Source organism: Neovison vison, chromosome 6, assembly GCF_020171115.1.
Source record: "Neovison vison isolate M4711 chromosome 6, ASM_NN_V1, whole genome shotgun sequence".
NCBI classification, from domain to species: Eukaryota; Metazoa; Chordata; class Mammalia; order Carnivora; family Mustelidae; genus Neogale; species Neogale vison.
Genome location: NC_058096.1, coordinates 102,910,878 through 102,936,048, shown reverse-complemented (window position 1 = coordinate 102,936,048; position 25,171 = coordinate 102,910,878). Strand labels below are relative to the sequence as shown.

At 38.9% G+C, this 25,171-nt stretch overlaps 1 protein-coding gene across 1 annotated transcript in view; it reads right to left on the bottom strand.

Moving 5' to 3' along the window:
• ACTL6A (actin like 6A) overlaps positions 1-24,897 on the bottom strand; it is a 29,089-nt gene extending 4,192 nt beyond the window's left edge. The window contains exons 1-12 of the mRNA XM_044251831.1: positions 24,702-24,897; positions 16,006-16,082; positions 15,638-15,812; positions 13,075-13,175; positions 11,993-12,090; positions 5,949-6,043; positions 5,542-5,648; positions 5,358-5,447; positions 3,745-3,806; positions 3,344-3,458; positions 3,114-3,194; positions 712-807 (exon numbers count right to left, since the gene is read on the bottom strand). Of these exons, the coding sequence (XP_044107766.1) occupies positions 712-807; positions 3,114-3,194; positions 3,344-3,458; positions 3,745-3,806; positions 5,358-5,447; positions 5,542-5,648; positions 5,949-6,043; positions 11,993-12,090; positions 13,075-13,175; positions 15,638-15,812; positions 16,006-16,082; positions 24,702-24,726 (1,122 nt within the window). The 5' untranslated portion in view covers positions 24,727-24,897. The remainder of the gene's footprint in view (positions 1-711; positions 808-3,113; positions 3,195-3,343; positions 3,459-3,744; positions 3,807-5,357; positions 5,448-5,541; positions 5,649-5,948; positions 6,044-11,992; positions 12,091-13,074; positions 13,176-15,637; positions 15,813-16,005; positions 16,083-24,701) is intronic.
• Positions 24,898-25,171: the final 274 nt, after the last annotated feature.

Sequence of the window (25,171 nt, the reverse complement as noted above, 5' to 3'; positions counted from 1 at the left end):
ACTGAGCCACCCAAGCGCCCCCTGCTGATATGTTGATTTCAGACTTTGAACTTCCAGAAGAGAGAAGAAATTCCTGTTGTGATAAGCCACCAAGTTTAGTTTGTGGTAGTATGTTATGGCAGCCCAAGGAAATTAATATACCATCCATCTTCCCAGCCAATCACTCTTCCCACTTCTGCACAGACTAAGCCAACTATGTTGAAATACTGGAATATGCCATCTTCCCTTCAATAGTTTGCACATCACATTCCCTCAACCTAGACGTCCTTCCATAAATTACCAACCAGATGAACTCCATTCAGTTTATTCATAAGGGACTTAAGTGCCTGCTCTACAGTGTTCCCCAGAGTGCCTGGTTCATGACCTACTAAAACCACTTAGCATGTTACAGTCTTTATGCACGTCTACTCCTGCTAGCAGACTGAGCCCTTAGAGGGTAGGAACTATAGTTTATATCCCCAGTGCCTAGCAGACTATAGATACTTAAATGTGGAATCAATGAATAAAAGATTCAAGTACAATAGTCATCTAGGAAAAGATGTCACCTATGAAAATTTTATTAATAAGGGCTATTAACCTTTTTTAGGTAATACTGTATTAGGCACATACAAAAATACCAATCTACTACTGAAAAACCTTATCTATAAGATGACAGCAGTGATGAGGACACACATGACTGAAGAATACCACTAAAGAACAAACAAAACTTACTGGTGGAGTTTTCTGAGAGAGCTCTCTATTCAACCTGTCAGTAAAGCTCTGTATTAGCGTGTTTCCTCCTGCAACTATAACACTTCCATAGAGACCCTAGGATAAAAAAAATAAATTAGTTCCAAATGTTTCCAACAGTTTGTTTTTTTAAAAGATTTTATTTATTTTATTTAAGTGAGAGAGCACAGAGGGAGAGGGAGAAGCAGGCTCCCCGCTGAGCAGAGAGCTCAATGGGGCTCAATCCCAGGACCCTGAGATCATGACCTGAGCTTAAGGCAGATGCTTAACTGACTGAGCCACCCAGATGCCCCTTTCTTCAACAGTTTTAAATACAACTACAACTAAAACTACATCATCCTCTACAATTTTCCCTTTGTTTTTAAGTTTTTTTACTTCTATATACACCTCGTACCTTAATCCAGTGGTTCTCAATCCTCACTGCACATTCAGTTCATTTAGGTAATTTATAAAACACAATGCCAGAAGCAATTAAATAAAAATCTGGGGATGGGGCACAGGCAAAGGTTTTGTTTGCTTAAAACTCCAGATGATTTTGGGGGCGCCTGGGTGGCTAAGTCAGTTGAGTGTCCAACTCTTAGTTTTGGCTCCTGTCATGACCTCATGGCTTATGGGATCAAATCCTGCATGGGGGCTCTGCACTCAGTGGGAAGTCTGCTCGAAGATTCTCTCCCTGTGCCCCTGCTCCCACTCATGTGCTCTTGCTCTCCCTCAAAAAAAAAAAAAAAGAAAAAATAATCCAGATGATTTCATGTGCATTTAAAGTTTAAGAACCACTAACCTCAAGCAATTATTCTAAAACTAAAACCCAAACATAATTTTTTGGCAGAAAGCTGCCAGTATTTAGAGATTTATTTTATACCTTCATCTTAGAATGCTCAGCTAGAAGTTATAGTATTTAAAATTAGACAATAAAGATTATTTAATGATTATGATGGACAATGCATAATCATAACATCCCTGGCCAAAATGACTGCTACCTTTCTCTTGGAGGGGTACGCATTAGAACCACATGGGGAACTTTTTCAAAATCGACATGCTGATTCCTCCCCCAAATAAAAATTAAGTCCCTACTTACATGGAGTATACTTACCTCTAATTTGCCTGTATGTATCAGAAAGCCAAATGTCAGCCTGCCTTTTTCTGAAGTTTTTATTTGAATTCCATTAGTTTACATACATGTCAGCCTGTATGCTTTTTTAGTGGCTAAGTTCCTACTTTAAAAATTTATTCCAAATATCTAAATCATCTAACTTTTAAAAGATAAAATGGAATATAGAAGAATTATGTCCTCTGTAATCAATGTAAACATTAACTAAGGGAGGTATCTCACTAAAAACAAAAAGTTATCACACTCTTACAGTAAGTATAATTCAACTCAATTGCCTTCTCCTAAAGTGGCCTTGAATTTGTGCTAAAAAATTCCATTCTTACATCACTTTTGTCCTAGAAGCAGCAAATGCCTGCTACATGGCTAGCTGAAATAAAGAATATTTTTTCATAGCCACCCAAAAGTCTCTTTTGAACATGTTTTTTATACATCCCTAGCTATCAGCACTATGGTCTAAGCAAATGAGTTAACTCAAACAATTTTTAGGGCAGTATGTAGGGTACAAACTGAATCTAGGGGTTTTGTGTTTTGTTTTGTTTTTAAGATTTTATTTATTTATTTGAGAAGGAGAACACATGAGCGAGCATGAGCAGGGGGTGGGGCAAGGCAGAAGGAGAAGCAGACTCCTGCTAAGCTGAAGGCAGCCATGTAACTGACTGAGCCACCCAGGCACTCCTGAATCTAGGATTTAAATAAGATATAATCAATCTCATAATTAATATGTATATAATGTGTAGTTATTATTTAAAACTTGGCAAAGCACAAAAAATATGAAGGTTCATTCTAAACTCCATGTAAAAGTTACGATTTAAACCCATACCTTCCTGAACAATAAAAGTAGCAAAATTATGTAAGAAAAATCACCAATAATATATATTTTGGTTTGTCACGTTTTAGGAAATCTCTAGAAGAGCAATGTCCAAAAGAACTTTCAAGAGGCACCTGGCTGGCTCAGTCGGTAGAACAAAAGAACTTTCAGTGATGACAGAAACATTCTCTATCTGCACTGTCAAATGTAGCTATTAGCTATATTCTAAAAAACGGAATTTTAAATTTTTACTTATTTTAATTTAAATTGTCACATGTGGCTGGTAGCTTCCACACTGGACACCACAGCTCTCGAGTTTGGCATTTTTCCTTTTCTAGTATTTCACATATTCTAAAATGGATTTCAAAGTCAATGGCCAATGTTGACAACTTAAATACTGAACTAGGGGGTACTTCCTTACCCTAAAAAATACTTTTATACCATAAGCAGAAGGCTGACACTTACTGGTCTGATATCAATATCACACATTCCAACACTTGTAGTGACAACGTGACTAACTCCCAGCATTGTATTTCCTGATAAGCCCTACAACAAAACAAAAATGAGTAGTCAACAGAAGAACTTCAAACAATGCACCCAAAAATATCTGGTCAGTCTTATTTAGGTTTTATAATTAAACAAGATATTCATGTATATGGGACAAGCCAAGCTAATTATGAAAAAAGCTTTCATACCTTTACATTGGAAGGGTCAAATAATCCTTCAGGAATCTTTAACCGTTCTGCTCCAAAGTCACAATTGTACCCATTGGGGAATTCATAATGAACAGTTGGCATCTGTGCAGCTACTCTGAAAACACAGTAAACATTAAACAAAAGAAAAAAAAATCCTGCCCAAAATTATAAACTAAGAAATTATCAACTTGTAAGAAAGCAGAGTGAGAGTATCTTTCTTTTATAATGTTAGTCAGTGTTACTTAACGTAACTTTTTACCTTTAGACCAGTTATGCATATTCTGCAATTCTTTAACTAAACAAATCAATTTCTTTCCTCATTTATGAAGTATTCAGTGTTTAGAAGATTAAGATGAAGGTTTTAATGAGCTATTATAAATCTTGTAGATAAGAAAACATACTGTTCATCGTAAGTTGAATCTGATACTTGAAGTACTGAAGCTTGAAAGTCCTGGATAACACACTATGGATTAAAAAAAAAGTTTTTAAGAAACAAGGTTAAGGAGATTTGTCTCTGCAATCTATACTTTTGTAATATTGTATTTAAAATACTTTTCTTAATGAAACCGGACCATGATCCTGGATGGCAAAGTCATTTCAGGGGTATAAGTCTATCCAGCAAAGACTCAAGAGTATCAAGAAACCCAATTCTAAACATTTGCATTAGAAACTATATTATACCACATTTAAATTAACAATAATTTTTTAAAAATTATTATGGAAAAATGATGAAATAAAAACAATTAGGAACCTGTTCTGCGTAACAAAACTGGTTTCAGAACACTGTTTTTTCCTTAAAAATAAGCCTAGACTTAGAAGCAAGATTTTGTTATCTGGGTAAGTACACACGTGCACATATGTGGCATCTTATATAATTTCTAATGACTGCACATAGTGTAAAATATTTTAAAATTACGCTACAAAATACATACAACCTCTAGGCTGCTAAGGAAAAAATCTAATATCTACGCAAAATTGTTAATCATCTCGACAATTTTCCCATCTACTGAACACCCACAAAAATCTTTATCGTCAGATACAAAAAGTATCAGAGAGGAGACATCCCTGGCATAGTAAATTATTACTTTCATATCCTTTTATGTTAGAAATGAATATACGTCTGTGATGTGAGAGGTTTTGCTAACCTCTCTTCCTTTAAGTTTTATGTTCAGAGAGGGATTTTTGGTAAAGAGAATCTTACTGGCTCCTTACTAGAATAACGACACATTTTTTTAATATGGCTGACTGATGTTAAATAAGAGAACTTTACTGAGCCATACTCAGTTCTCTAAAGACTGAAACAATTATCTTAGATAAAAAAGGTACAAAATAGGGACGCCTGGGTGGCTCAGTTGGTTAAGCAGCTGCCTTCGGCTCAGGTCATGATCCCAGCGTCCTGGGATCGAGTCCCACATTGGGCTCCTTGCTTGGCGGGGAGCCTGCTTCTCCCTCTGCCTCTGCCTGCCATTCTGTCTGCCTGTGCTCACTCTCTCTCCCTCTCTCTCTCTCTGATAAATAAATAAAATCTTAAAAAAAAAAAAAGGTACAAAATAGCATAATATTTGTTTTTACTCCAAAACCAAAGTTCCTTCCAGGTCTTAATGTAATCCAAATGAATACAGTAGCTTGTTGAGATAATTTATTTGACAAATATGAAAAGCACCCCTTCCCTCTCAAAATAAGCTATTATTTTTGTTTGTAAAGTACCATTAAAACTATAAAGTGCTCAGGGTGCCTGGGTGGTTCAGACAGTGAAGCATCCAACTTCGGCTCAGGTCATGATCCCAGGCTCCTGGGAGTGAGCCCCGCACTGGGCCCTGCACTCATCAGGGAGATTGCTTCTCCCTCTGCCCCTCCCCCCACTCACGCCGTCTCTCTCTCTCTCTCTCAAATAAAATCTTAAAAAAATATAAAATATTTTTCTAAATATTTAATATATACAAACTGCTCAAAAACTATTCTATTAAAAACTTATAGCCTACAATAGTTTTAAAAAGAGAATAAGGGTACTTACATTACACATATAATTGTGCCAAGACCTTGTAACCTGTGGCAACTTCTCTTTTCTTTTCCAGTTTGCTGGAGATCCTTCACGAACAGCTTCCTGAGTACCAAGAACATGCGCTAGAGTTCATTCACAATATAGGAGGTAGGGAGTTAGAGGTAAATTCCAAAGAGAAAATTCAAGCATCCCTTACTTTTGATGCAATCATATACGGAGGAATCAGTTCTATATTCATTTCCTGGAAGAGTTCTCTGCATTGCATAGTGATGAAGTCTCCAGCAAGAGGGGATTTCACAATGCCTATGAAAACAGATTAAACAAGGCTAAGACAGTAGTAAATCCAAGTGCCTTGGGATAAATTCTTCTGTGTATTTATATATGAGTAATTTTTTCAAGTAGAATTAACTGAACCAACCCTTTAAGCATGAATGAAGCCATGCATCAGTTTTAAATACATATTATGAAGATTTTTAAAAAACTCTTAACAAAGACACATTTTTTGGACACTGATATGACTTGATAGTCCAACTCACTGCTCTGTTATCCACGTCTTCATGACAGCTAACATCATCTCAGCATACCCACATTAAATCCACTTACCCTGCTGAAGAACATAGCCATCGTGAACTGGAATTGCAGTGGTATGAGTGGCTCCACTGTCCAAAATAAGCCCAGTAGAACGACCATTAGCAAATCTAGTTTAAAGCATTAAGGAAAAGAAAATATCAAGGCTCCCAAAATATGTTTAATTGTAAATACTTACTTTCTTAAACATGTATATTATGGCTTAAAATGTGTTAAAGTTAATCCAGGGATGAAAACTAGTGTCAAATATCTGGCTTAAAGAGAAATGACATCAGGCAGGACTTCCAAAGTGATGGTGAAAGGAAGTCAGGGAAACCTTTATCCCAGAGAGATACCTATTGAACTGGTCAAAATTAGCACAACCATTCAAAGTCTTTGGAGCAGATGAAAGGACTTATATTTAACAAAATCTACAGAAATTCAGTAAAATGGTAGGAGGCTTTGGCATTTGAGCTAGGAACTAAAACTGTTCTCCACACAGGTTAAAGAAAAACCATTGTAGCAGTGTGGCAGCTAAGTGGCAGTTCCCACAACTCAATGGGAAAGCTATTCCAGGTGGATTCAACAGCCAACAAATATTGGCAGATCCCATCTTCCACAGCTCTGTGCTGCAGAGGGCCTGTGTCACGTCAACCTCGTACACCAACACGCAGGAGCAGGGCTAGTCACTTGGTCATCAAATATTTACTGAGCACCTATTATATGCCTAGTGTTAATTCTGGTACTGAGTAAGGAACCATAGTTAGTCTGGTCCTGGCATTCGCAAGCCCAGAAGGCACAAGAAGGTGCTCTGAAATGGACTCTGCCCTGAATATCTTGTTTAGTAGAGATCAGTAATGCTGTGAAAAGAACAGCTTGGGGTGCACTAGGGGTATAATGGAGAGACCACCTAACCAACCCTGGGGAAATCCAAATGTAAGCTAGCAAGGAAAACACAGGGAAGATATAGGAATATGTGGAAAATGCAGGCGGCAAGAGGATACGGTAAGGCCAGGGTGCCAAGTAGTTCAGCAGAGCCCGCAAGAATGTGGAAGATGATTCTAGCTTAAAGCAGCCTGGAAATTAAAGATTATTAGAGGGGCAGTGAGAAGAGTGGGCAAGGTTTAGAGGAAGGGTTGCAGTAATCCCAGAAATAGCTTGCACCAAAAGCAGTGGCAGTGGAGAGAGAGAAATCAATGGATCTGAGAGGTCATGGGGAAGAAAAAACACAGGTCTTGATGACTAACTAAATTTGAAGGGTTAGAGAGAAAGATTTGGGGATGCCTGGGTGACTCAAGTCAGTTAAGCGGATTTTTTGACTCAGGTCATGATCCCAGCGTCCAGGGATGGAGTCCCACATCTGGGTCCTTGCTCAGAGGGGAGCCCGCTTCTCCCTCTGTCTGCTCTGCCTGCTGCTCCCCAAGTTTGTGTTCTCTTTCTTGACAAATAAATAAATAAGATCTTTAAAAAAAAAGAGAGAGAGAGAAAGATTTCCAGTCTGGGCAACTGGGAGTAAGAAGATATAAAGAAAGAGAAGGAATAAATTTGAGGGGAGAGAAGATTAATTCAGCTTTGGACATAATTTAAAGTGCTTCAACAGATAATTAATACAAAAAGTTCTAGTAGGGCAGGTGGATGTCAGCCTGGGGCTTACAAGAAAGATCTGGGATACAAAACAGATACGTATTTGGATCTTGTTAGTGTAGAACTGGTATCTGAAGTCAAGGAAATGGATAATTTAAACCAGAAAGAGCATATCAAGAGAAATGAAGGGCCAAGGGCAGAAAACCAAGGAATGCGTAAGAAGGATCAGAATCAATGAGGATCAACGGCCAGAAAGACAGGTTGGTGATTTATCTTTGCTAATTCTGGTACTCTATTTTGACCTCTGGTCAACTATATACACAAACATTAATTTGATGCTCTGTTAGCAGAAAACAACAGATGCAGTAATACCAAACTAAAAAGTGGCATAAAGGTACATGGATCTTCTTATAAATAACAAAATCCGGACAAATTATCTTAGATGTCCATTTTAAGATACTGAAAAGTGTTTAAATTCAGCCAAAATTTATTCTCATAAAACTGCAGCTGGAAGGGGTAAGAAGGTAAAGTTTGTAGCTTCCTTGCCTGAAAGTACTCCCCAGCTCCACAGCTACAATTGGGAAAGCAATGGTGGAAAACTGCAACTTTACCACCTTGAATGAACAGAGAAAGGAGTTCAGGGCTGGAAGAAAAGCTAGACAGGTAAGGTAGAAACCCTAGAAGTCAGAGAACTACAGAAGGGATCAAACCCAAAATCAGAGTATAAAACGTACCCACATCTCTGACTGACTGCTAAACTCTTCAGGGGCAGAACTTCAGGGGGCCCAACAAAAACAGAGAGAACAAAGAGTAATCCACTCTTCAAAGAGCAGCACCTAGGAGCTCTCTGATTTTCCTACATTTTTAGCTAACTGCATTCTCCAACAGTGTGCAGCTTGGACAGAAGGCCCTCTTTACTAGCTTGAGGTGTCAAGAGGGCAGAGCCTGAGGTTGGCAGATATGAGAATCCAGCTCTCAATTAAATCAGATAAAATAATGCTACCCTTCTAATATTTTTGTTTTAGAAAATATATTTTTTCATAAAAATGTTATTTATGTTAACCTAAATGGGTCTTTTTTGGTCATTTTTAAGTTAATAAATAAATGCTAAAACAATTTTCAGTTGTGGTGCCTGTGTAGCTCAGTCAGTTGAGCATCTGACTCTTGGTTTTTGCTAAGGTCATGATCTGGGGTTCGTAAGATAGAGCCCCACACACATCAGGCTCAGAGCTTAGCTGGGAATTTGCTTTTCCCACTCCCCCTGCCACTCCCCCACCTCACACATATGCTCATTCTCACAAATAAAAATGTTTTTAAAAAACAGAACAATTCTTAGTTTCTTTCTTTCTTTTTTTTTTAATCTAACACCTATTTTTTTTTCCCTAAGATTTTTATTTATTTATCTGACAGACAGAGATCACAAGTAGGCAGAGAGGTGGGGGCAGGGGGTGCGGGGAGCTCGATCCCAGGACCCTGGGATCATGACCTGAGCGGAAAGCAGAGGCTTTAACCCACTAAGCCACCCAGGAGTCCCAGAACAATTCTTAGTTTTAATTTCTCACAGTAATCCTGACATACAACCCACTTAAACAAAATCTTTACAGTCCTCAGAAATTCTTTAAAGTGTAAGGAATCCTAAAGCCATACATAATCTTTGAGGTCAAAACAATTTTTAGAATAATACTAAGATGTTATTTGCCCTTTTCACTGTCATTCTCTCATGAGTGTATATGCGACTTTTCCAGAGACCATGTCATGTATGATACAAAACAGACTGAACGCAAAAGACAGATATGGGAATCCAATGTCTGCTACTAAGCCTGATGTTAAAGAGATTTGAAAAAATGTAAAATAATTCCACTCTTCTCAATTTTTTTGGTTTTAGAAATGTTGATTTTCATTAAAATATTTTATATTATGACTTATTATTAATTTACTTGGACTAAGAAATCTAATTTTTTTTTGTTTCTATTTTAATTTCCTATATGGTAAACCCCACCAAATACAATCTACCACTAAGTAAAAGCTCTGGATGTAAAAGGTTGAGATCCACTGGCTAGAAGAACAAAGTAAAAGGACACCAATCATCTAAATCCAGAAATGTAGGAAATTCTACATGACAATCTACTTCCTTAACAGACAAATTACAAGGGAAAAAAAGGGTCGGGGGAGTAGAACCTACAGATTAAATAAAAAAGAGACCTAAGAGACATACCAAAGAAATACAATGTATGACCTTGTTCGGGTCCTGACTTATATACACCACACTGTTTTGTTTTGATTTTTAAAGATTTTATTGATATACAGAGAGCCCGATGCGGGGCTCGATCCCAGGACCCTGAGGTCATGACCTGAGCCCAAGGCAGAGGTTTTAACCCACTGAGCCACCCATGTGCCCCTACACTATACTGTTTTTTTAAAAAGTTGCTATTACTTCCTTTTTTTGTTTTGAGACACATGGTAAAATCTTTTAGAGACACATGCTAAAGTTTCTATGGATAAAATTATATCAAATCTGGGATTTACTTCAAAATCACAGTGCGAGGGGGAGAGGGAAGGGTTTTAACTACTACAAGTTAGCTATGTTTTGAAAATTGAACTGTGCGATAGGCACAAGGCGGTTCAATATGACATTCTATATTCTTCTGTATTAGAAATTTTCCATAATAAAAGGTTAAAAAATAGAACAATGCCCAATTCTGTTTACATACTCCTTGCAAGGAAACAGCCAAACAGACCTAAGGTTCAAATTCAGTAAAGCCACTTTCAAACTATGGACTTGAACTAGTTTGCTTACTTCGGCCACATTCCTGAGAGAGTTATTATGAGTATTAAGTGAAATAATGCACACAGTGCTAGCTAGCATTCTCTATGTTCTACTCAAAAACCTGCAATGGTACACGAGAGTCTAAAGTTCAAATTTTTAAAATCTGACAGGCAAAGTACATACAGTTTGACCCAAATCTATTTCCACAACTCCTTCTGAAGTCTAACAGAAATCCAACTATAAACTAAGTCACTAGAAAGCACTTATACTTCCTACCTCCACACTTTTGCCAAAATCATCTCCAAAACACACCATTACAGACAACGTTAGATTACCACAGTGATTCTCATATATATGTAAAATTTACTTGACTATTACAGCGATCCAGGGAGGTACACAGCATAAGTGAGTAAAAAGTAAAGCTAGGTTTTTTGTTTTTTTTAAATAGTTTGCATTTTTTAAAAAGATTTTATTTATTTATTTGACAGAGAGAAATCACAAGTAAACGGAGAGGCAGGCAGAGAGAGAGAGAGGGAAGCAGGCTCCCTGCTAGTGGCTTAACCCATTGAGCCACCCAGGCGCCCCAGTAAAGCTAGGTTTTAAGTACTGAATTCAAAATCACACAGTCTGTAAGCTTATCAAATTAACCCTAAATACAGGGCTCCTTCCCCTATATCATACAAATAAATTCTATTTTCTTTATAAAGATTTATTTTTTTTAAGATTTTTATTTATTTATTTGACAGAGAGGGAGAGGGAGCACAAGTAGGCAGAGCAGCAGGCAGATTCCCCACAGAGCAGGAAGCTTGACTCAAGGCTCGATCCCAGGACCCTGAGGTCAGGACCTGAGCCAAAGGCAGATGCTTAACTGACTGGCCACCCAGGAACCCCTTTAAATCTCTTCATAAAGATTTGTCAGGCTATTATTTTCCTCTGATGAACTTCCACCATTACTATACAAAAAAATCAAATTAATATGTACTTCTTCATGACTTTTGCCAGTTATTTTGAAGTACTTTTTTTTTTTTTAAGATTTTATTTATTTGTAAGAGAGTGAGAGCACATGTGCACAAAGAGGGGGAGCGGCAGGCAGCTCAGGGACCTGCTGAGCAAGGAAACTACCTGGGGACTGGATCCCAGGATCCTGCCACCGTGACCCAAGCTGAAGGCAGACACTTTACCAACTGAGCCACTGGCATCCCTTAAAATACTATATAAATCTGTTAGTTACCTTTTAACAAGAATATTACATTACAAATTCTTTGAGATAAGGACATAGTATTTCCTGGTCTGTCCCTTAACATGTCTACAATAAATATTTGGTGATTTTTTTTAAATTGATGATTAAATCTTAAGTGAACTTATAGCTAATTTCCACTTTTCTATAGTAATGGGAGAAGAGAAAGAAAATGGCAATCTTTGAACTTGTTTAATCCAACTGGCTTAAACACTACCCTCTATTCACATTCCCCTTCTAAAAATAAATGTTTTAAAAACCTTGATAACAAGCAGGATTTGAGCATTTCTTTCTTATTTCCCTCTAATAACTTCTGGCATATTTATTCCAATAAGAAATACTAAAGGACAGCCAAAAATTAAGGAGAGAGGAAAAAAACCCAAACTTTTGAACAAGCAAGAACTGACTCATGTCTTCCTGCTGGGGGCATTCCCTTTAAAGGCACCACATTTACTTTGAAAGAAAAGCTGAGTATTACTCTTTAAAGGATACGCTGTCAAAACTGCAGTTTTGCAAAGGAAGAATGCAGGGATATTGTAGTGTTCAAACATTAATTCTGTCAGTTTCTCTCTCTTTGCTCTAGTATTCCACTTGAGAAGAGGGGAAAAAGAAATGCAAGTTATTTACTGTTTAAAAACTAAAAAGTTGATTTCAAGATTCAATATAGCACTATATTAACAAAGATATAAATATTAAAAATAGAATACGGTACCACAGAAAATAATCCTCATAAGAATATATATTTTTGTTTGTAAATAAATTTAGTAAAAATCAATTAAAATTTACCATTTAATAAAAAGTAAAACTGCTTCTATGAATTCTACAAGTTATACAGACTTTTCAAAGTACAAGAAAATCATGATTCTTATAAAGTATTATTAAATCTTAAGAGTGAACCTAGTAATTTTAAACCACCAAATTTTCCTACTTAGAGCTGGTACTCCTAAACGAAACTAGGTTAAAAACAGTAACAAAATGTTGATAATTTATGATTGTTAGCTAGCCTGCTAGGCTCTTTGGACTCTGTACCAAATTTATTTCACAAGAGACTTCAGTCTGGTAATTTCCAGCCCTAGTTCCACAGTGGACTTCTCACTTGGAGAGCAGAGTATACAAGCAGATACACCCTGCCTCTGGAGCACAGGGGTAATTCATAAACCCAAAGGGAAGCAGCCCAAAGAAATCAAATGTTAAACAAATCCCTGAAAAATAAGGAGAGCACAGACTGCATGGAGCACTGGGTATTATACGCAAACAATGAATCATGGAACACTACATCAAAAACTAATGATGTACTGTACAGTGACCAACACAGCATAATAAAACAACAACAACAAAAATCCCTGGGGGGGGGGAACCAAACCCCATTTAGGGTGCTTTGTTATTGTTCTTTGAATATTTTACTTATTGAGATAATAAAAATTATAATAGTATGTAAAAATTAATCCCCCTTTCCCTAATTTTCAAAATTCAAAATATGAACTTCTATGCCGCTTTAAAGAAAAAGAAAACATTCTTCAAATGAGTTTAAAAAACAACAACTACAGAAACTCAGAAAACAAAGTCTGTCTTACCGGTGCTTCTGACATGAGAACAGGATGCAGGCTGGCTTCTGATTTGACATGCATTTTGTAGGTATGATCCAAAATAGCCTGGAAACTATCCCAGTCTTCAACTACAATATAAGATTAACACCCTGAAAACAATGCTTAGTTGAAGATGAATACAGAATCTTTTAAGAGACTGTTTCTACAGTTTAGCATTAACAACAGAACCTACTTATTTCATAGATTTACTTCATAATATAGTACTTTAGTGCTCACTTCGGCAGCTCATATACTAAAATTAGAACCGTAATACAGTATTTATATAGACATCATCTTTGTTTTCTATGAATATGGGAACTCCTTTTGTTTCCTTCAGCCCCCACAGTATCACAATCTGTAGACCTGTCCCAAATGTAATTGGTGTATCTAACAGACCTAAAATACCAAAAAAATATTATTCAGTGAGTACTTACTAGAAGCATAGTATGCAATTTAAATGGTAGGAGAACATACAAAAGAATGGTATGATCTAGATCTGATATTCAAAAAGCTTACAATCTACTTGAAAAAACATTAAAAGATACAAAAAAAAAAACCCCTCAGGGAATTTAATATGCCTTAATTTGGCTTTCACCTAAACATTCCATCAAAACTACTTGCATAAGTCACTAATGACCTTCTAACGGACAAATCCAGAGGAAACTTCCCATTTGTACTATCTCTTGACCTCTTTTAACATTATCTGACACTACTGACTGCTCAACAGTTTAAAAATTTGTTTTGCCACTGTCCAAAGAAGAATGTCATGACTTGTACAACATACTCCCACAGGTGTAGGAGGATTTTGTTTTGGTAAATGAACTTTGGTAGTCACTCTAACTTTTCTCTTCCCTTCTTAGTGTAAATTTCAATGTCCCAGCTGAGAACAATGAGAATTAATCACTTCCATGCTTCCAGAACTTGTTCTTCCCTTGGCCTTCTGCTGAATATTAATTCTCCTACATCCCTAACTATTCCTCCTTCAGGGGCACCTTTTCTTCTCTTCTGTTAAATACAGAACAAGCTCTGACAAGGAACCCCATCCTCAACCCGTGTCTCAAATCTCACATTCTTTCTGGTTAATATAATGCAACTCCATGTCTTAAAATTTTCCTCACCCACTTGCTCTAACAGCACCTATATTCAAATACTTTGAACGCAGTAACAAACTCATTTACACTCTGTACAGAAAAACACCTGTTTGTAAGGCTGATCCCCAGTGGTATCTGGGAATTTGACTGACAACCAGTTACCTACACTGATATAAAATTTCCCCTAAATAATAAGAATAGTTCACTGTGCCTAAACTGTTCATACAATGTGGTTTATGCTGAACACCTTCTTTCCCTCTGGGAGCCTTGGATTTTAGTACATGCAAGGTGCAGGGTCCCTATGTGACCACCACAGTAAAAATCGTCTCCAATGAGCTCCTCTGGTAGACAACACACATGTTACATCTCATCACTAGAGGAATTAAGTACATCCTCCCTGACTCCACTGTGAGAAGACTGAGAAGTCTGCACTGGTTTCCTCTGGACTTCACTTGATGTCCTTTTTTCCTGTCTATTTTGCTTTGTATCCTCTCAATGTAATAAATCTTAGCCATGAATACAACTATATGCTGATTCCTGTGAGTCCTTCTCGTGAATAAATGAACCTATAAGTGATCTCATGTAATATACTTGTCTGTTAAGACCGTAAAACTTGCTCCTTCCCATTCTATCCTACTTCAACGAACGGTACCCAATCACTTCCATCAAAAATTGAAGAAACTTTTTCAACTCATCTCTTTTCACCTCTTTGATATCTCTCAAAGCCACCTCAGAATCTCCACCATCAGTGATAAAATTTCAACCCTCTTCACTTTTCATCTGAATTCTCACCTCCCTACCTGATCCTCCTGTTTCTATTAACACCTTCCAATCTAGCCTACATACTGCTTTTAGAATCTCTCCAGCTGGCAGGTATGAATATGTCACACCTCTGTTTATACTCCTTTGGAGTTACCTTTCAGAGCTGCCAGCTTAATACACCCGTGGCATGGTTTACAAGCCTTATTATTACTGCTCCATGCTCACCTTTCCTGCAACTGGTCCTAAAGCATCCACTGTTACAGCTATACTTAATTGATGATCTTTCTAAACAGGTAGGCTTTTTCCACAGCCCCACCCCTTTACATATGCCAGCCTTGCAGTCAGGCTCATCTTTATTTATTGATCAAGATCCAATACAAAAGTTACCTCCTTTATGAAAACCATCACTGACCCCCAGTGACAGAGTTAAATACCCCTCCTTTCTAATCCCACTGCTTATCAAACATAACTATACAAATATACAAATATTTGTATATTTATTGTATATTTATATCTATCTACCCTACGAGTCTCTTAAGGAAGAGGAACATGCTTGATGCCTCTTTGTATTCTTAGTGCCGGAACATCAGTTTGTGGAATAAAAATAATAAAATACCTGATAGTCAACTTACAAGTTTTATGTCTAAAACACAGCATGTATATTCTATAAATCAAATCCACAGAAGCAAAGATCGTACCCATCCCATTTTTTAGTGGTGAAATGGCCTCCGTATTCTCCCTGGGAACACGCAGGGCATTAGTATCTATATAATAGGTGGGGCCACCCTGTTTGCCTTTATCGCCGTCGATTTCCATCAGGGTGCTTCCATCATCTCTTTCTACCACCATACCAATAGCTGTGGGGAAATCCACCTGGAAGAGTCAAGAACATGATAATACAAGTTTTATCTGCTTTTTTTTTTTTGAAATCAGTTTTACCTGCTTTTATCAAGTAGTCATTTTTTTCCAACTAAAGTCTTTTACTGTAATTGAGTCAGAATTTCTGCATGAATTTAATTCTACATAAATGGCCTTTTCATATCCAATTAACTAATACTACACTTACTTTGGGACAGTCTTCACCAGCATAACCAGCTCTCACAGTGTAGGATCCAATATCAAAAACAAGAGCTCCAACTTCATCTGAAAAGATGAAGGATAATTAACATTAACAACCTACAGGTATCATATGAAAATTAAGAGCACTTAATGTGCTTAAAATGATAAAGTATATGAAACCTGTATTACAAATTAAAGCAGGTATTACATTCATATTATTACTAGCTTGAACCTCATTTTAAATACATCTTAAAGATTCATTTAGTTAAAATACAACAAGTCATAATTGTATCAGTATAAGTTCAATCAGCAATGAGACAGTACACTAAAATTGGGTAATTTGCAAGACCTTACTTCTCAAAAGGGCTATTTACAAAGATGTGGGGATAATACAGGAAAACCAAAAGGGATAGTATGGTACCCTAGCACTAATAATACCACCCTTAGAACTGAAGAAACATGGAGAAGAACTGTTACCAGAACCCAGAGAGAGTTGTGTTTGGAGGGCTACCTGACAAGGAGCTGTGACTTCAGTTGAGGGATGCAGTGAGCCATGGCTAACCCTGAGGGGATGGAACCAGGCTAATAAATATGCCAACCTCTCTCTCCCCCACTCTCCATCGGCTCATGTCATCTCACAGTTTATCACCCAAACTGGGCCACTTCTGAGTGCGAAAAGGGCTCCCTATTAATAGTTCTACCAGGACAAGAGGCATAGAGTAGGAAATATGATCAGCCTTTCCAGGCACAAATAGGATGAATGGGTGGAAAGTAGATCTGGAGGGGCAAAGGGAAGATATGCAGTATACTTAGGTACCATTTTTTCAGGTATTAAGGGAAATTACATTCCATGCAATTAGAGAAGAAACTTAGCAAAACTCCAAGAAAAAGAGGGACTCCGAAGAATAAGAGTTTAAGATGTAATTATACAGACCAAGTAAAAGTCATGAAAATGAAGTTATCAAAGTTCACACATTTCAAAGATTTTTAATAAAGTTTAATGCTGAGGAAGAAAGCTGGTAATTTTCTTTTCACATTCATATTCAGAGAATAAACTTTAATTATACTTTAAAATATTTCAAGTATAGCATTAAAACAGCATGCCTCCAAAAACAAAACACCTGGGTTTTCCAGACACTAATTTTTCAAGTAAGAATTTTTTTCAATCCTTAAAAAGTATAAAGAACGATTATTTATCTCCATTAAATTGGCAAAATCCACCTGATAAGATCAAGTGTTGTCAAAGATGTAGGCAAAGAAGAGCTCCTACACATTTGCTTATAAAAGCTGTAAACTGGTAAGACCACAATGTACAATTCAGTCATATGCATTAAAGTTTAAAATGTGCATACACATTACACTTTTATCTTCTCTAGAGAAACTCTCACACACATACCAAAAGGAGACACATTTTAGAATGTTTACTAGCTATGTGACCCTGGGTGATTTCTAACTTCTCTGCCTCAGTTTCCTCATATGTAAATGTGCATAATAATAGTTCCTATCTCACAGAATGCTTGAATAATTAAACATGTTAAATGCTATAATGCATGTAATCACCTGGAACAGTACCTGCACATAATAATCACAGCAGGTGGTAGCCACTATTACCATTATCATCTTCACACTGCTCATCACAGGAAAAAATAGAAATAATCTAACGGTCTCTCAGTATGGAGACAGATAAACTATAATTTATTCACACCATGAAATATTATACAGCAGGTAAAATGAATGGTCTAGATCTACATATATTAATACGGATAAATCTCCAAAAAATGGTTAGTTCGAACAGCTAGTTAATACACACACACACACACACACACACGTTATGATACTATTTAATTCATTATGGACACACAAACTGAGTAAAAGCATAAAATCTGTATGGGGTCTGGGAATGTTGCCTACAACTTCAGTTCTGTGGCTTCTTCTATGGAGGGAGAGGAGGGGACTCTGTATCAATAACGTTCTACTTCTTAAAATATCTCAGGCAAATATAGTAACATACTACATCTATTTATCACACATAAACTTACACATTTTTAGTATGTCTGAAGCACTAAAAATTAAGTTTTAAAATAAAGAAAAATCAGTGGTTATACAGATATTCGTAGTTTAGAGATGGTGTCCTTACAGAATAATGATCTCATTTTTATTCAAATAAACTGAAGAGCTACCTATTTTTACTTCTAATTTGAAAGGAAGTTTCTGCACTTACTACATTTCACAAAGTAATTCCATTCTCTATACAACCCTCTGATCCAAATAATTTTGTCTAAAAGTAGGGGTGCATTTGTTATCACCATAGCTGTACATTCAGGAACAAAGAGTAAAGTTACCCAATGAATATGAATTAAGAAACGTTAACACTGACTAATCAGAATACTCGCTAAAGAAATATCCTAACTAAACAAATGAGTTACCTTTCTCAAGAATCAATCTTTTGTCCTACGAAAGGGCTCTTAACCTTTTCTGTATCATGGACCTCTTTCACAAAGCTCTGGGCTGAACTGTTTTTCCCTAAAATTCCTATGTTGAAATCTTAACTCCTAGTATCTTAGAACTTGACTCTATTTAGAGATCAAGGTCTTAATTTAAAGAAGCAATTAAATTAAAATGAGATAGTTAGAATGGCCCCTAACCCACTATGACTGGTGTTTTGGCATGAAGAGGACAATTGGATACAGATACGCAGAGGAAAGACCATGTGCAGACACAGGGAGAAGAGAGTGCTTATAAGCCAAAGAGAAAGACCTCCAAAGAAAACGACTCTGCCAACACTTTGATACCAGATTTCTTGCTTCCAGAATAGAGAGAAAATTAATTTCTGTTATTTAAGCCACACAGTCTGTGGTACCTTGTTACAGTAGCCCTAGCAAACAAATACAGCACATCAGGACACTTATGACTCCTTTCTTATAATGTTTTAAAGTAGATCACAGGGGCACTTGGGTGGCTCAGTGGGTTAAAGCCTCTGCCTTCGGCTCAGGTGATGATCCCAGGGTCCTGGGATTGAGCCCCATGTCAGGCTCTCTGCTCAGCAGGGAGCCTGCTTTCCTTCCTCTCTCTGCCTGCCTCTCTGCCTACTTGTGATCTCTCTCTGTCAAATAAATAAATAAAATCTTAAAAAATAAATTAATTAATTAAATAAGATTCCATCTCAAATCTCTCAAGTCCTCACCTTCATCTAGATCCATATCTCAAACTTTTTAAAAAAATGTTACAAATAAGATTTTTTGTTACCATTAAATGTCCAAATTTTAAACAGATTCTTGGCCTGGTGGCTCATATCCAGCTGGCTCATATCCAACCAACTACATCGGGGCACCCGCATGGTGCAGAGGGTTAAGCATCAGGCTCTTGGTTTCTGCTCAGGTTGTGGTGGATTCCCCCACTTCCCCCCATGCTGCCCCTGCTCCATGCTGAGTGTAAAGTCTGCTTAAGACTCTCTCTGCCCTACCCTACACCACTCCCCCCTGCAAAGCGCACACACTCTCTCAAATAAATAAATCTTTAAAAAAATAAGCAGTAAAAATAAATGCAAGTTCGTCATTCTGTAGATCAGCAAGGCTCACTTCAAAAACATGATACCTAGGCCTTCAGATGCGATTTTGGCTCCATTAAGTTCTCTTGACTAGTGTTTTTCCCGTACTTCTTAACACTGAACACAGGTGGTACTTTCAAATACCAATTTTTCTTAGAAAACAGATCAACTGCTTTCTTCTTGGGTCCCCTTCTAGCCCCTTTACTAAGGCACTTGTTCTTAACAACTGCTGTGGTGCTACTCAGAGAGCCGAAAGGTCGCATCTCAAACTTCTTAGTGTACAACATCAATTCCTCCTGATGGCCCACTGGTACCTCAAATTCAACATATCTGAAGCACTGTCTTCTGTTCCCCATCCTACCTAACCTAGTCTCAGCCGTGCTATCATAATTTGTGGCCTAGTCAGCAGAGGCAAAACACTGAGAATTGTGAATGCCTTCACATTTTTCATACCTCTCAAAAAGTTTTGCAAAACATTTCTGCTAAATATTTCTCAATTACCCTCTTCTTTACTACCATTGCCACTGTCTTGGGTCAAGCTCTTCTTTTAAAAAATATTGGAGTGCAAGTGCACGGGCGATGGACACACACACACACACACACACACACACACACAGGGGAGGGGCAGAGAGAGAGAGAGGGAGAGAATCTTAAGCAGACTCCTGAGAGCACAGAGTCCAAGGTGGGGCTTGATACAACGATCCCAGGATCATGACCTGAGCAGAAACCAAGAGTTGGATGCTCAACCAACTAAGCCACCCAGGAGCCCCCTGAATCAAACTATCTCAACAGAGAATTATTACGATTCCCTATAAGTACCGTTTCCCATCTCTTCACCTTCTCCATCCCCAATCAATCTGCTGCACTGTTATCTTTCAAAATTGTAACTCTGAACACATGGGTACATAAATCCTTCAATAAAAAGAGCATCACTCAGTGGTTTCCCATCATCTACAAAATAAAATTCAAATCATTCCACTGAGTTCATATTCAAGGCTTAGCAAAATCTGACAGTAGTCCTATATCCCACCTCACATACTAGCACTACCACCATGTGCTCTCACTAAGCTACCCTTTGCATATGCGGTCCTTCTCTACTCTTCCTCCACCATCCCCATAACCTCTCTTGTGAAGTTCTCTGACTTCCCCATACTGAGTTAATAACTTTCTTGTCTGTTCTACCTTTGTAACTTCTACATATTGTCACTACTGAACACACTATGTTGAATTAGTTACCCTTTCTCATCATGTCACCCAATTCTCATCATATGGTATAAATGATAAGATGCACCATTATTTCATGCATCACAAAGAAAAAAAAAAGCATGCTGCCAATTAAACTCTGCCAAACCATCAAGAAATGTTCCATGTTAATTAGACTGGAATTAACATTTTTTAAATTTTAAATATGTAAAGTAGAAAAACCCACAAAAGGAGAGAGAAATATCCCAACTTCAGCTCTTTAAAATTTGGGTGGGGGAATATACAACTAAAAACAGGTAAAATATGGTGTCTATTTGACGGACTTTCCTATAAGGCTAAGCATCTTGGTAGAGGCTATACCTGCCTGGCACATAATGAGCACTCAAAAACTGTTTTTTTAATGAAATGAAAAAAATCTAACAAATCTATTATGCTCCTGTCCTAATTAGATGGCAAACTATTTTTTGGGTGGGGGGAGGCAAACTAGACAGAGTAGAATTTTAATCTGAGTGACACTCCTGATTCTTGGAATTTTACATCTGCCTATTTTCCTTTTTCAAAGGATGGGAAATAGGTCTATTTCCTGTATCTTGTTTTGTTAAAAAACTAAGTGCCAACAAACCCAAAATAGGAGAATGGCAAAGGGAGATAGGGGACTTAAACCATAACCATGGAGGTCTGAATATTTAAAAACCAGGATACAATTTCTAATGGAAAAAAACCCGCTGAATCCCTTTGCTTCAAAAAACACTGTTTTCACTTCTCTGAGGATATTGATGTTTTTCCACAAAGTAAATGGCTTTCATATTTAGAGGTGTGGTGATTTTCCTGGGAAAACATGAAGCAATGGTGGCAATTTTCTAAACTGGTCTTAAAACATTCCCATATAATACTGAAGGCAAATGACTTTGGAAGAAAGCATTTTATTTATTTTTTGTTTGTGTGTTTGGAAAAGGATGCCCCACCTCATGGGGATGATGGTCTTGAGAAATTTTTAAGATTAGAGATTTGGGGGGACGCCTGGGTGGCGCAGTTGGTTGGACGACTGCCTCCGGCTCAGGGCGTGATCCTGGAGTCCCGGGATCGAGTCCCACATCAGGCTCCCAGCTCCATGGGGAGTCTGCTTCGCTCTCTGACCTTCTCCTCGCTCATTCTCTCACTGTCTCTCTCTCTCAAATAAATAAAATAAAAAAAATCTTTAAAAAAAAAAAAAGATTAGAGATTTGGGGTGAGAGGGTGCAGGAATGATGAAACACAATTTATCAAAAGTGGACTGCTTATTTTTATAATGCGAGTTTGAAGAAAAGAAGAACCATGAAAAATGGTCAAAGGAGCAATGAGTAGGCCCAGAAATCAGTTAGAAACTATAGAAATCTGCATTTCCATATTTTTCCAAAGTATGAATTATGCATTATACCCAAGCTAAAGATCAATGTCAGATCTAATCAGAAATCATTATTAGAATAAGATAGTTATAAATTTTAATACTTAAACTGCTAAGATCTTTTAAATAAGCAAGCAAGTTAAAAAATACAGACTAGGGGCGCCTGGGTGGCTCAGTGGGTTAAGCTGCTGCCTTCCGCTCGGGTCATGATCTCAGGGTCCTGGGATGGAGTCCCGCATCAGGCTCTCTGCTCAGCAGGGAGCCTGCTTCCTCCTCTCTCTCTCTGCCTACTTGTAATCTTTCTCTGTCAAATAAATAAATAAAATCTTTAAAAAAAAAATACAGACTAATGGGGCGCCTGGGTGGCTCAGTTGGTTAAGCCTCTGCCTTCAGCTCAGTTCATGATCTCAGGGTCCTAGGATTGAGCCCTGCATCTGGTTCTCTGCTCAGCGGGGAGCCTACTTCTCCCTCTCTCTCTGCCTGCCTCTCTGCCTACTTGTGATTTCTCTATCGAATAAATGAAAAAAATATTTTTTAAAAATACAGGTTACTAAGTTAATTACACAAAACCTGGGTGGGAGGTTTGGTTTCTTTTCACAGTACACCCTTCGGAAAAGGTGACCTACTACAAATACCAGCCATACCCGGGTAACTGAAACACAAAATCATACACTTATTTTTCTGAGTTTGAAGTATTTTACATATGAAATAGGCTTAAAAAAAAAAAAAGACATATTCCTCTCCATAAGCCTATGAGACAGAGGACGTTTCTTCTGAAGACCTAAAACATACATGAATATGCTGTGGCTATATAACTGAAAAAGGACCTACGGAGAAACAACCAAAAAATTTTTTTAAAATAGGAAAGGGTTTTACTGAAATGCCTTTTTCTTCATCCCAGAGATTCTTGTTCACCACTTACTCGGAAGTTATGTAACTCTGGGCCAGTTACTTTGTCTTTTCCATACCTTATTTTCTTATTCCATTATATGAGAATAGCAGTATCATTTCCTAGGGCTACTGCAGATTGGGTTAATGCACATATTAAACGCAACACATGAAAAGTCTCTGGAAGAGCTCTTAGTACAAAGTATGCACTCGAAAAATGTTTGTACTAGCATTTATTGGTATCCATTTTTACCTCAAATTAAACAACCCCTTCTAAGGAAAACTCACTAACAGCTTCTAGGTCTTTGGATCAGTGAACCTAAAGGTCAAAACAAAGTCAACAGCCTCCAAGAGGCAAAGGCATAAACACCCAGTGTTTTGGTCAGGATGGCATCTTCAGATGGGAAAGAAGTAAATCATGAAGATCCACTGGGCTTTCTGCAAAGCAAAAATGGGAAACTATTGACTCTCACATTTGAGAAATCAAAACCAAGAACATAAACGGGGAAGAAAAGGATGAGGATCAGCATACTACCGCAAAGAAACTCAAGCTACACTTCAAAAACTACGAAGAACTTTGAAAACCTCATTTCTATCCCTTACCTGTAAAACGCCATCCTCTTCAGAAACAATAACCTTAATAGACACAATAACAAAAGCAACGCTCTAGATCTGTCTTGTTTTCTAAATCCTCAAACACAGCAAAAACCAGAATCATATACATCAGTGCTTCCTACCCATCTAGCAAGAACGAAAGCTCTGATTCAGTGCGTTTCGAGGGGGGCTTGAGATACTGCATTGCTAAAAAGATTGCAGGTGACGCGGACGCTGCCGATCCATGGACCACACTTGGTGTACCCAGTGTATCGTTACCTCACTGAACCTTCACAACCAACCCCACTGGGTGGGAATTACCATTCCCAAAACGAGGAGCCTCAAGTTGGGAAAGGCTAAGCAACTTGCCGAACGTCAAAGGGCTCCATAAATGGGGAGACTGAAAGTACAAGCCAGGTCTGTGTAACCCCCAGGCCCGTGCTTATCCTTCCACTACACCACAGCCGACCCAAGGTTACAGGTGTTCCCACGAGTAACTCCGGAGAACCCACAGTCAGCCAACAGGCAGAAGTGACTGAAAGGTGTGAGGCAGTCGAGCGCGGAACGAGAAGAGGCTGCGTCCTGAGTGGCCGCCACTCCTCCAATCAGTGGTACCTCTCGCAGCTCGCGCTACCCTCCACAGGACGATGCGGAAACCCTCCGTCCACGCTTACAGACTGCTGGGACCTCCCAAGTTTAAATGCGCGCGCGCGCGCCCCGAGGTAGCCGAGTTATGGAGACCCCGGGGAAGATGCGACCCTACGCCCGGCCACTCAAGCCGGGGCTCCGGGCCCGATCCCTCAGGATGGAGTGCCCGCCCAGGCGGAGACCGGCACGCACCCCAAAATCCTGCTCCTTTAGGGGCCGACGAACCGCAGGCGGCAGCGACTCCCGGCGCCCGAGGCTCTCGCGGAGCCGGGTGGGCTCCGGGGGCGGGCAGAGCACGGGGCGGGGATGGGGCGGAGAGGCTGGGGTCCTGCGCGGGGGAGACCGGAAGGGGCCGCCGGGGAGAGGAGGGCTGGGGGCGGCGGTTACAAATCCCACACGCTAAAAAGGCGCGCTCTCTCGTCCGGCCGCACTCACTCACCTCCCCCGTACACCCCGCCGCTCATGGCTGTTGTCCGCGCGACTCCTACGCTAAAGGCTACCGGGCGAAGTGACTGCGACGGCCGCGAGTGCGGGTCCTGAGAAACACTACCCCCTACCCCCTGAACTTCCACCGCCACCCCCCTCAGGCAACAAAGCGGCGTCCACACACCCCGGAGCTCAGTCACACTTGCTGTCTGGTCTTATCGGCCAATCATAACAGGCCTGGATACCCTTTAGCCAATCAGAACGAGTCTCTGCTGCATCCCTGCCGCGGCATAGCCAGTTTAGCCAATCGAAGGTAGCCAGGGAGGCGGGGGAAAAGGGAAAGCGACGGAAGGAGGGTAGGAGTTGGGTTGCGGAACCGGCCTCAGGCTGGCGGCATGGGAGGGGGTTGGGGGAGGCTGGGGCGGAGCTTCCCGGGTGGGCGGGAGAGTAAGCCTGAGGGAGCCGGAGAGGGAGGAGCCAGAC